Source organism: Myxine glutinosa, chromosome 5, assembly GCF_964187855.1.
Source record: "Myxine glutinosa chromosome 5, kmMyxGlut1.1, whole genome shotgun sequence".
NCBI classification, from domain to species: Eukaryota; Metazoa; Chordata; class Myxini; order Myxiniformes; family Myxinidae; genus Myxine; species Myxine glutinosa.
Genome location: NC_136265.1, coordinates 95685615 through 95697148, shown reverse-complemented (window position 1 = coordinate 95697148; position 11534 = coordinate 95685615). Strand labels below are relative to the sequence as shown.

The window sequence follows — 11534 nt, the reverse complement described above, 5'->3', positions numbered from 1 at the left end:
CCTGCCTGCTATTCCCTTGTCGTGTAAGTCTGTTGTCTGTCCTTTTTGTTGTCTGGGATTTAATATAAGACTGTTTAAGGCTGCCCTGTGTATCTTCTTCTTCTGCGTCCTGTATATTACTTTTGTTCCTCTTCCTTTGGTTTGTTGCACATAATTAATAAATGTCTGTTATTTCTTACCCTTTTGGTTTCATTCTTCCCCGATCGCTTTCGTCTTTTCTTTTGATTGAATACCTGTGGCACGATTTGGCCAACGCTCGGAATAGGGTTTAGTCAATTGATAACGGCTCGAACCGCGGATTGCTAAACCGCTCGGCAAATACCATCTTGTCCGTGGTTCGAGCGGTACTTGTTTCCCTGTTTTGCGGAGGGATTGGTGAAGGTATTCGGGATAACACCTTGACCAATAACCCTGATCAATCCCACCCCGCAAAAGAGCGTTACAAGTACTTGGACCAGAGACGGCCGGCTTAACAGGCCAAGGGGATTAACCCCCCCTTGCTAAGGGGAGTGCTGTCTCTGAGATCCGTAACAATTGGTGTCGAGGAGTAGGGATTTGAGGCCCGAACCAAAATTTTTAAACACCTAAAAATTTGGTCAAAATTTACGAGCGGCCAAAATTTTATTACAACACCCAAATTGAAGTCGTGCCATGGATGATCAAGGCGATCGGATGCCTGTAGGGGAGGTAGAAGAGGGGTTAGAGGCAACCCAGGACCCCAGGGAGGAATTGAGGGAGAGGGAGGGGGAGAGCAATGAGAATGCGGTAGCGGGGGTTGCAGGCGCACAAGATGGTGGCGCCTCGCACGAGTTTGGAGGCGCACAAGATGGCGCCTCGCACATGGCAGCGAGGGCCAAGCCCGCGGTGGCAGCTGGGGCCGCTGTGCCAATCGGGTTTGACTTCGGATTATTCCTGACCCAACTGGATGCAAAAATGGAGAAAATGAGTGAGAAGATGGGAGGCAAATTGGAGCAATGAGGGACGAAGCAAGGGCTACCAGTGAGCAATTGAAGAATGACTTGGGTAACCAAATTGGGAAGTTAGAAAATCAAATTGGGGAATTGAGAAATGACATGGGAAGCCAAATAGGGGGGCCTTATAAAGATTTGCGGGTGTTGGAGCGAGGAGGAAGAAGAAGAACCCTGAAGGTGAGCCGGCCATGTATGGTGCCAAGAGGTTTTGCGGGAAGGTGTTTTGCGCAAAAAGAATTTTCACGTGCTTGGGATCGAGGTGTAACCCGGGCGCTCGTAAAAGGTCCGTGGTGCGCGTTATGGATGCCAACGGCACGCGTGTGAGGAAAAGGTGTGTGAAAGTGAACGGCGCGTGTGTACGAATGGCGTCGGAGCGCGAGTGTGTTAGCAAGAGCGAGGGAGAGTGCATGACAGAGTATGGGAGTGATACCGGGTGCGGGAGCGAATGCGCGTCGGAGGGTATGTGTGAAACAGAGTGTACGGAGTGTGACACGGAGAGTGAGTTGGTGGTGGCGCGGGTGCGGGAGGGCACATCGGAGCGCGTGAGTGGGTGGATGCAAGAGTGCACCCCCATGAGTGGTACGGAGTACGTACCGGGAGAGTATGCGCAAGAACGTGCGTGGGGGTGGTGTGTAACAGGGAGTGCGGTGGTGGAATGGACGGAGTGTGTGGAATGCATGAGAGGCGCTGAGACGCCGGGTTTGGTGAGTGTAAAAGGGGTCGCGTATGCATGTGAGCATGCGAGTAAGGCGTCGACGTTAAACGGAGCAGCGGTTAGACCGACGTTTAGCCGACGCGAGCTCTCGGTACGTGCCGGGCTGTGGGTATTGCGGGAGCCGGCGGGGATCGGTGCAGCGTCGCTTCTGTTCGGAGCATCGTGCACGATCCGGGCCGGGCCCCACCCCGCACGGTCGAGTCCGGGCTTTGCTCGGCAAGACGACCGGCCCGATTTGAGGAAAGGTAGGAGGGATCGGAATGGCGCCCCCTTGTGGTGGCGGCGTCCCACCCGGGCAGGGTTGGCCCACCATGCATGGGAGCAAAAGGCCCCGTGCCGGGATGGTGCTTTAAACCTTGGCCCAACCAAACCTCCTCCCCTGAACCGAATGCCGGACGGACCCAACCTGCAGTCTTATCACCCAACCCAACCTGCAGTTCAGTCAGTCACCCAACCCCACCTGCAGTTGCAGTCTTAACCTGCAACCTGCAGTCACACGATCGTGTTCCAATAGCAAGGTAACAGCACAGACCACGTGGTACGCCATCCGCTCGGGTGTACTCAATTACGCGTGGTTTGTGCGAGACTCCATCCCCGCTTCCGCGGCAGCGTGGGTACTTAGGTACGTGCGAACATTGTCCGGAAACCCTTTTCCACGTCTGCCTGGAAGTGGCGACTCAGTCTCGCGGTTCGAAGACCCAAGGAAAAAAAGGGGCTTAATCTCCCCTTGGTAAGGGAACGGGCTTCGCAAAACCGCAACAATATATATTACATATATATACAGACTTGGCATTTAATATGGAATATATATTTTTTCTTGACTTGGGTTTACTTTCTGAACTCAGTATATCAATCTGGTGAGTTTCTTTTACCCTTCGGTGATGTCTTTGTTGAAAGAACCATGTCACTGATTGCCTTTCGCAGCAAGAAGTCAATAACAGGATTATATCACAGGTGGCATGACAAAATGCAAGGACAGGTACATTTGATGATTGGCTTCACAATCGGGTATATAAGGGATGTTCCGTTCTGTATTAGTGGAAAACAACTGCTGCACGTCTACAAAAGTTATTGCCGCTTCCTCTGGAGATAGTCCGTCAACTTGACAATGCTGTTTGTCATGGAGTGGTGGCTTTACGAAATTCTGGCATGAAACAGCGTGCTATTGCTCGGCAGTATGGCATCATTCAAGGTCAGGTGTCAAAGATCCTGAAACGAAATGCTCAGAGGGGTGTCCCTACTCCAATACCGAGGCCAGGACGTCCACGCAGAACCACAAGGAGAGATGATCGCCAGCTGCACCGGTTAGTCTGCAATGGCCGTACCAAGTCAGCTAATCGGCTTAAGGCTGAGTGGCAGCAACTGACAAATGTGCCTGTATCCAGAAGGCTAGTCAACCAACGACTGGTTCAAGCAGGCTATCATGCCAGGCGTCCCCTGAGAAAGCCACGCCTGACCAGACAACACAGCCAGCGCCGATTGCAGTGGGCCAGAGGGCACCGTCAATGGCAGCCAGGACACTGGAATCACGTGACCTTCAGTGACGAGTCTAGATTTCTGGTCTATCGTCAAGATGGCCATGTCCGAGTGCGCAGACAAGTGCATGAAGCCCACAACGAAGATTGTATAGTGCCAAGAGTCAAAGCTGGAGGTGGTGGGGTGACCGTTTGGGCTGCTTTTCATGCAGGGGGCAAACCTGACCTGGTTGTTCTGAATGGAAACCTGAAGCAGTTTAAGTACAGGGTCATTCTGGAAGAAACATTGCTTCCATTTGCTCGTGCAGCCTTTCGAGGAAACTTTGTCTTCCAAGATGACAATGCACGGCCTCATCGTGCTCGCATGATCCAATACTTTCTTGCTGACCGTGGTGTAGAGCATATGGAGTGGCCTGCCATGTCCCCGGATATGAATCCGATAGAGAACTTGTGGGCAGAATTAACGCGTCAAATCAACAACTTGGACCAGCAGCCTTCCTCTGTGCGTGAATTGCAGCAGACTATTGTCACTGCACGGCAAGCGATTTCTGTCCAAACCTTGGCAAATCTCGTGAACAGCATGCCTCGACGTGTGCGTGCTCTCCTGAATGCTCGTGGGGGTTACACGACGTACTGAACTGTAATTTGACTGTCTGTAATCCCAGTAATAATTTAGCTTTTATTTTTGTTGAAAATTTTTTTGTCTAATGTGCAAAATAAAGAGATACTTCTGGAAAACGTACAGAAGTTTAACACAGTACTGTCCATGAATTGAGTTCGATATCAGTTTTCATCACTTGCAAGGATCAATTTATTTGCTTCGAAATGTCAAATGTGGTTTTTGTTTCTTTTAAAGGTCACATTAACAAAATCTAGAATAATTTCAACATAATTCCAATGAACTTTTGGTTCTAAGTCATCTTGAAAAGTAAGTTCACCCCCACAAAAAAAAATTCCATATTAAATGCCAAGTCTGTATATAATCTTCCGTTGTACTCTTGGTCTTCCACGAGCCTCGATCATATTTAAAAAATAAAAATAAAAATACAAACTCGGCACGAAACAAACACATATGCCAACAGAAGTGATGAAGATCACACAACTCACCATTCAGCTGGTCGCTTTGCTCCTCTTCCAGACCAAAGGAGTTCACATCCTCCATTTTTATCTGTAGAATCTCAGAAGATCCTTCCAGCTCCTCCACCTTCATTTTACACCCAAGCACAGGCGGCTGTTCCGATTCCGGCTGCTCATGACAGGAATCCTTCCCACAGCCAACTTGAGCGTACATGGTGGGTGAACCTTCAGAGGCAGGAAACATAACATTCTCACTCTTCCTGATGTTTGCTTCACCCTGAGTACCTCGATCCCATACAGTACCTACATGTGAAGTACCTCTGTACTTCAGACCCCATCCTCCGCCTATATCAGTTTGAGGAACTTAAACGTTTATCACACACATACGGCACATTCTGGGACATCCACAGAAAAAAAATTGTGCATGTTGCAGGCTTTTTCACAATACTGTCGGACCCCACTATTTGCGGGGGATACGTTCCTGGAAAATCTGGAGAATAGCGAAACCCGCGAATAGTGGGGCATAGTTTCAATGGAAAAAGGGGGGATAGGGTCCTGAGTCGTGAAAATCCGCGAATAGCGAGGAACAAACCGCGAATGACGAGGCAAAATCCACGAATGGTGAGGCAAATCCTGAGAATGTCGACGATAATCCATGGAGGTTGATGAAAGTCCCGGAAATGGTGAGTCAAACCAGCAAATTTCGGCAATAATCCACGAATGTCAATGAAAATCCACGAACGCATGCCGTGCCATTGTTTCAATGGCGAAAAGGGAGACAGCCAATTACACTAGTAGATACTGTGGAGTGTTTTCATTCTGCACAGCAACTCGTGGATATGAGGTCTTCTGCAGATGGTGGGATACCTCGAAGCAATGTTTACCGTCTGTTGGGATATCCCGAGAAACATTGTTTACCTGTTGATGGTGGCAGGATATCACGTGGAGCTATTCACAGTGTGAATGACGGGATATCCCATGAAATATTGTTTACCTGTGAACGGTGGAATATCACGTGAAGCTATTCAGTGTTAATGGCGGGATATCCCACAAAAGCCATAAAAACGCGAAACACACGGCAGCGAACACAGGAGCAGGTCATGCTCGTGGCTCGTAGATGTGTTTTTTTGCGTTTTGACCTTTTGACAAAATTATTAATTTGCCTTCTCCATATTCTTATAAAAAAGCTTTGGTGAAAATTTGATGACAAAACTCAAATGGTAAAAAGGTTACAGCCCTGACACGGACACTACACAGACGCTGCACGGACACTGCATACATGGACACACACGGACACACACACTTCATCAATTTATCGCAGAATGAACAGCTGGGCAAGTCGGTTCACCAGTTCGTCGATCTGACCAAGAGTCATCGCGAATCTGCTGAACTGTTTGACCAGGGAAGAACACAATGAACTGCAGAAACTTCCAAGAACGCATGAAATGCCGTTTCTGACGATCAATTTTGAAAAATTTCCTGGGGGAAAACCCCCAGACCTCCCGTCCCGCCCACCCCACTCCCCGGCGCTATGGCTTGGTGCACCACTCTGTCTTGGAATTCCTGGATCCACCCCAGCACACCGACACTTACTCACATTCGTGTTACGTTAAAAAGCCTAAAACGAGTCTGACCTTTCACTCGGTAAATTAAACTCGTTTTTATTTCTGCGATTATTCATTTTAATGTTGAACTGAAACATGATTTATCCAAGTCGTTCATTATTTGGATTAAACAATGTTGTCAGTCAGTCGACGACTACGGTTAACTTTACCGTGGTTATGGCCTAGTATTTAGTCATGAAGTACAACTAACTCTTCGTTGTCGTTTGACGTTCTGTACTCCACAAATACTACACTACTCACTTATGAAAGGAAATTCCACCGTTCCTCCTCCTTCGGTTGACACAACCATAGCAAGCGCAGCTTTCCGGCATCTTTCAACCACTTCAGACGAAATTTTGCCCGGAACGATTATGGCGGCCGAGCTTTCTAATTTAGCCATTATTTAATTTTACTACTCACTCTAGTGGTTGAAATGTAAATCTGTGGTTGAAATGTCCAATGGGGCCTCGAAGCCTGAATGATTAAAGCCGCCACTGGTCACGTGGTGGTCAGAAAACATCGACATCACGGACCAAGTCACGCACTTACCATTGCGATCGCCGATATGTGGTTAAGAAACGTGTTATAATCTAACACTAGGTTTGGTGTTACTCATGAAGATGTTTAAAACCAGAAATCTCCACAATTCTTCCTCTACTCACGAATATGTTTAAAACCAGAATGCTCCATAACTCTTCTACTCACAATGTTTAAAACCAGAAAGCTTCACAAGTCTTCTTCCACTCACGAATATGTTTAAAACCCAAAATCTCCACAACTCTTCTTCTTCTCCTCACGGATATGTTTAAAACCCAAAATCTCCACAACTCTTCTTCTTCTCACGGATATGTTTAAAACCCAAAATCTCCACAACTCTTCTTCTTCTCACGGATATGTTTAAAACCCAAAATCTCCACAACTCTTCTTCTACTCACGGATATGTTTAAAACCCGAAATCTCCACAACCCTTCCCCAACTCACGAAGATGTTTAAAACTCGAAATCTCCACAACTCTTCCTCGACTCCCAAAGATGTTTAAAACCCCAAATCTCCACAACTCTTCCTCTACTCACGAAGATGTTTAAAACCCCAAATCTCCACAAGTCTTCCTCTACTCACGAAGATGTTTAAAACCCCAAATCTCCACAACTCTTCCTCCACTCACAACTCGCTTTGTAAAATGTTTCTTTCACTGCGTGTGCCGGGAACCGGATGCCTGGTCGACTCTTTTTATTCTCTTTTTCTGTTATGTTACTTCTATCGATCGTTATCTCACCCCCACCAATGTGTATTACCACATCATTCCGTCCACAGCATTATCTTGGTAAAATGTATTCCACACAAAAAATATCCAACGCTGAAAACAGGAAAAAGCAGGTTCGACAAGCCAAGTTGGAAGATACATCCCCCGTTGGTATTTTCAGAGTTCAACGTCAGTGAAAGGTTGTTGTTGTTTATTGACTTTGCCCATTTGTTGGATGACCTTTCTCTCGTCTGTCCCTCATTCCAGGGGTGTGTTCAGTTACCAAACAGCTAGGTAGCGCTTGCCAAGCCGGCCGTTCCTTATCAACGGTTTCAAATGGAGTGCTTGCTGGAGTGCTTAAGCCACTTTGCGAGCGTTCTTCAAGAAACTTAAGTGAACACCCCTCTCCTGGAGAAGCTTGAAGTCCAACAAGCCCAGCTCGAAATGTGGGGAGAGGAAGAGTTTCACGTAGATTAACTTTAATTGGGTAGCGCTTGCTAAAATTTAAATTGCTAAAAATATATATTTGCTAAAATAAAAAATATTATTTAATAATAATATTATTAAATAAAATATTTAAATATTAAATTAAATATTAATTTAATAAAATAAAATATTAAAATATATAATAAAATATAAATAAAATATATAATAAAAGATAAATAAAATATAATGAAAAGAAAATATTATTTGCTAAAAATAAAATTGCTTGCGAAAAATTTTAATTGGGTAGAAAAGAGATAGAAAGTAAGATTGTGAGGAGAAAACAGCGAGAAAGATTGGAACAGATCGGAATTGGCAGAGAGTTGGGAAAAAAATAATGTGGCCTTATGTTCAGACACAGACCTTGGTAAGTAGAGCGGAGTGCAATGTCCAAGAAACACCTTGGAGAAACGAATGCAATTCCATGCTTATCCAAACATCAATTTCCTCAACATCCTTGGCATCATTGATCCCCCCCCAAGTACACAATGCTGCCAGACTACCAACACCTGAAAGGCCAAGTTTTACAAATGGTTTAAGAAATGTCCATAACCTAAATTCAAATGCAACAGCATGCTCCACAATGCACCCCTCCTTGCTGACAGTACATCAGTTACAGCTGTTATCAGATTTGTTCCTTCAGTTATGAAACCAAAGTCTCGTGCTGAATGGTGAGCATGACACCAACTGGCATATCTTGCATCTCTTCTTTTTTTTAAACATTTTTCTCTTATTTAAATAAATCAGTGTGGACAAGGCTGGAGGCTAACCCCCGCTCTAGCAGGGAAAATGGCCTTAAAATGCATGTTGTTGTTGTGTTGTAGTGTGGACATGGCTGTTTTGAGGAATAGCCTTTTACGGCCAATATAATTTAGAACAGCCAATAGATAGACGGTTTTCAGGAAGTTCATGGGGGTTACAGATATGGTGTGAGGGAATGGAGAAGGTGAAAAGATTTTGGAGTTTGCGGATGGAGCTGATTTGTTATACTCAGTTCCAGAAAGAGGATAATAAGCTTGTTGCATACACGTCAGGAAGGTCGACGACAACCGTTGACTACCTGATGGTGCGTAGGAGAGATAGGGGGCACCTCCGGGACACAAAGGTGATCCCGGGGGAGGAGGCTATTTCACAGCACCACTTGGTTGTCTGCGACATAAGGGTGAAAGGTGCGAGGAGAGCTCGGCGGCTGAAGTACCAACCGAGAATGAAGGTGTGGAAGTTGAAAGAGGTGACAGTAAGGGAGGCATTAAAAGAGAGGCTGAGTATGGTCGAGGATGATGTGGTTGAGCTTGAAAGTGGTTGGAAGTCAATGAAAGATAGTCTGTTGGGAGCCGTTGGTGAGGAATGTGGATGGACAAAAGGACCACCGAGGCACTCGGAAACATGGTGGTGGGATGATGAAGTTGGAAAGAAGATTGACGAGAAGAGGAAGACGTTCAAGGAGTGGCAGAAGGCGAAGGGTACTGGGGCAGAAAAGGCAGAACATGAAAGTTATAAGGCAGCCAAGTAGGCTGCAAAGAAAGGTAGCAAAGGCGCAGGAAGCATGTAGGAAAATGTTCGGAGAACGCTTGGATTCAGAAGAGGGTCAGAGAGTGGTATTCAGGATTGCAAAGCAGATAGTAAAAGAGAGGTGTGATGTGATGGGGGTGAGTTGCTTGATGGATGAAGTGGGTTCAGCAAAAATGTAGTGGTCTGAGAGGGTCATTAACCAGTGTGGCAGCTACATTCAAGTGTAAGGTAGGCACAGAGGGAGCTGCAGATGGTGGAAATGTCAAGTTGGATCTTGGAGACGGCGTGAAGCTGGAAGGTGTGCAAACATTTTGCTACCTCAGAGACATGTTGAATGGAGAAGGTGGATCAGACTCGGCAACGGTTGCTCAAATGAGATGAGCATGGAAGAAGTATCGGGAACTGAGTGGCGTGCTGATGAGGAGGGGAGTGTCGTTGAAGCTGAAGGGAAAGGTGTATGCTGCATGTGTGAGAAGTGTTATGATTTGTGGAAACAAGACATGGGTAATGAACGTCGAGCAGCAACGAAGGCTGGAAAGGGAGGAAATGCGAATGGTCCGGTGGATGTGCAGAGTATCGTTGAGAGAGAGGAAGACAAATGATGAATTGCGAAAGATGATGGGAATAGAGCCTGTGGTGGATGCTGTGAAGAGAAACAGGTCGATATGGTTTGGTCATGTGTTGAGGAAGGATGAAAATGACTGGTTGAGAAGAATGATGGAAATGAATGTAGAAGGAAGGAGAGGACGCGGAAGACCAAGAAAGACTTGGCTAAAGATGGTCGAAGAAGAAATGCGGGCAAGGAGGTTAACAAGGGGAGATGCAGAAAATAGGGCAAAATGGAAAAGATTGTCACGGGACCCGCAGGGCTAACAGGCTCTAGCAGGGAAAATGGCCTTAAAATGCGTTGTTGTTGTCGTGTGGACATGGCTGTAAGTCACTTTATTCAAACAGGTATTTTCATGATAATTCAAAATGTTGATATTTTTCAATTGGAGGGATCTGCGTCCCTTTTTCACTTCTTGGGAAAGTCTAAATTCAAATTTATGTCCTCCATTAAAGAGGGTTCACCATTGTTGGGAAATCTTTGGTTGCAGTCAATGAGCCTTCCCCACAGGATTCTGGCTTCTTGATCAGGGTCACTGATAGCACTCAGCGGAGTTGTGCCAATTGTTACAGATTCGGCACTTCCGTGGTTGTGGTTTTCATCCACTTGAAACCTTTCTGGTTATGTATTATTATTCTTATTGGGGTTGGAAGGAAACTGCGATTATTGTTGTTAAAAGGTGAGGTTATTGTTGTTAAAAGGCAAAAAGGGTTAATATTTTACATGAAACAGGAAACCGGATCGAGAACTGGAAGACGACGATAGAGGAGGGGAAGAAGAAGGCGTGAGGAAGAAGTGGAAAGACGCGTGTCTTGAAGCTCCGTACCGAGCGTGGTCGAGCGAACGTCGTGAGTGAACTTTTAGTCCGTGAAAGGAATTTCGTGCGATTGGTGTTATCGCTGGAGTATTGAGCACCCTGCGTAATCAGGTATAGGCATTGAGGTTCCGGAGAATACTCGCCTAGGCGCTTCGACTCAAGTAAGAGCCGTCCGCCATTTTTCACCGCGCGCGTCATTCACTGGAAAAGGTTTTTGCCACGTCAGCTGGTCTTACCCTCCGGTGGTCTGTCGGGGATGGGTGTGCACTAAAGCGGCGTTTGAAGATTACACTGCGGTTCGCTGATTGAACGGTGAATGTGCACGTCTGGATCGCGTCTTTGGGATTTCCCTTTCCACCGCTAGTTTGCTGTTGGCTGGGACCACGTGACGGTCCACGCCTTGCCTGCACCTCCTTACTCACCTCATCGCCTCTTCGCCGGGATCCCCTTTGAGTTATAGAGACATTGAGGAGTGTTCTGTTCCATTCACTGGGAGCGCAGTGAGTTATGTGACTTTCGTGGTTGTACCATCTTAAGATATATTGACTGTATGGTTGATTGCTATCATTGTTGTAATGTTATTCCTGTGTGATTTTTAATATATTATTGGTTTGTTGATAACTCTTAGTGTGATTTCCATATTGATTTCGACACGGAATAACATATTTTTCTGCCGTGGCTCCTCCCAGGATTCGGATGTATACCGAGACCAGGAGGTCGGGGAGGAACACGTAACAGAAATTGGGGGCTTGTCCAATTGACTCGTGGGCTCGAAATTGGGTCTTCGTCCAGGATCAAAAATTCCCTAAATTCAGTCCAGGAAAGAATTCCATCATTCCCAGAATTCCCAAATTTGGAACTTTTTCCAACATTCCCAAATACCACTCCCCCCCCCCCCCCCCCCCCCAAAAAATTTTTTTTTTTGTTTGAAGGTGTTAACAGGTGTTAACAATAGTCACCATGGAGTTTGACGCAGAGAAGTTTGGAGCGACCGCACAGTTCAGAGCGTTACTAAAATCGGACCTCTTGG

The 11534-nt window shown here is 46.2% G+C and overlaps 1 protein-coding gene and 1 long non-coding RNA gene across 2 annotated transcripts in view; one reads left to right on the top strand and one right to left on the bottom strand.

Moving 5' to 3' along the window:
• The window catches only part of LOC137412302 (uncharacterized), a 14562-nt gene extending 7519 nt beyond the window's left edge, over window positions 1-7043 (bottom strand). Inside the window, exons 1-2 of the mRNA XM_068097566.2 lie at window positions 7008-7043; window positions 4269-4463 (exon numbers count right to left, since the gene is read on the bottom strand). Of these exons, the coding sequence (XP_067953667.2) occupies window positions 4269-4452 (184 nt within the window). The 5' untranslated portion in view covers window positions 4453-4463; window positions 7008-7043. The remainder of the gene's footprint in view (window positions 1-4268; window positions 4464-7007) is intronic.
• The window catches only part of LOC144891992 (uncharacterized), a 707648-nt gene that overhangs the window by 654518 nt on the left and 41596 nt on the right, over window positions 1-11534 (top strand). The window lies entirely within an intron of this gene.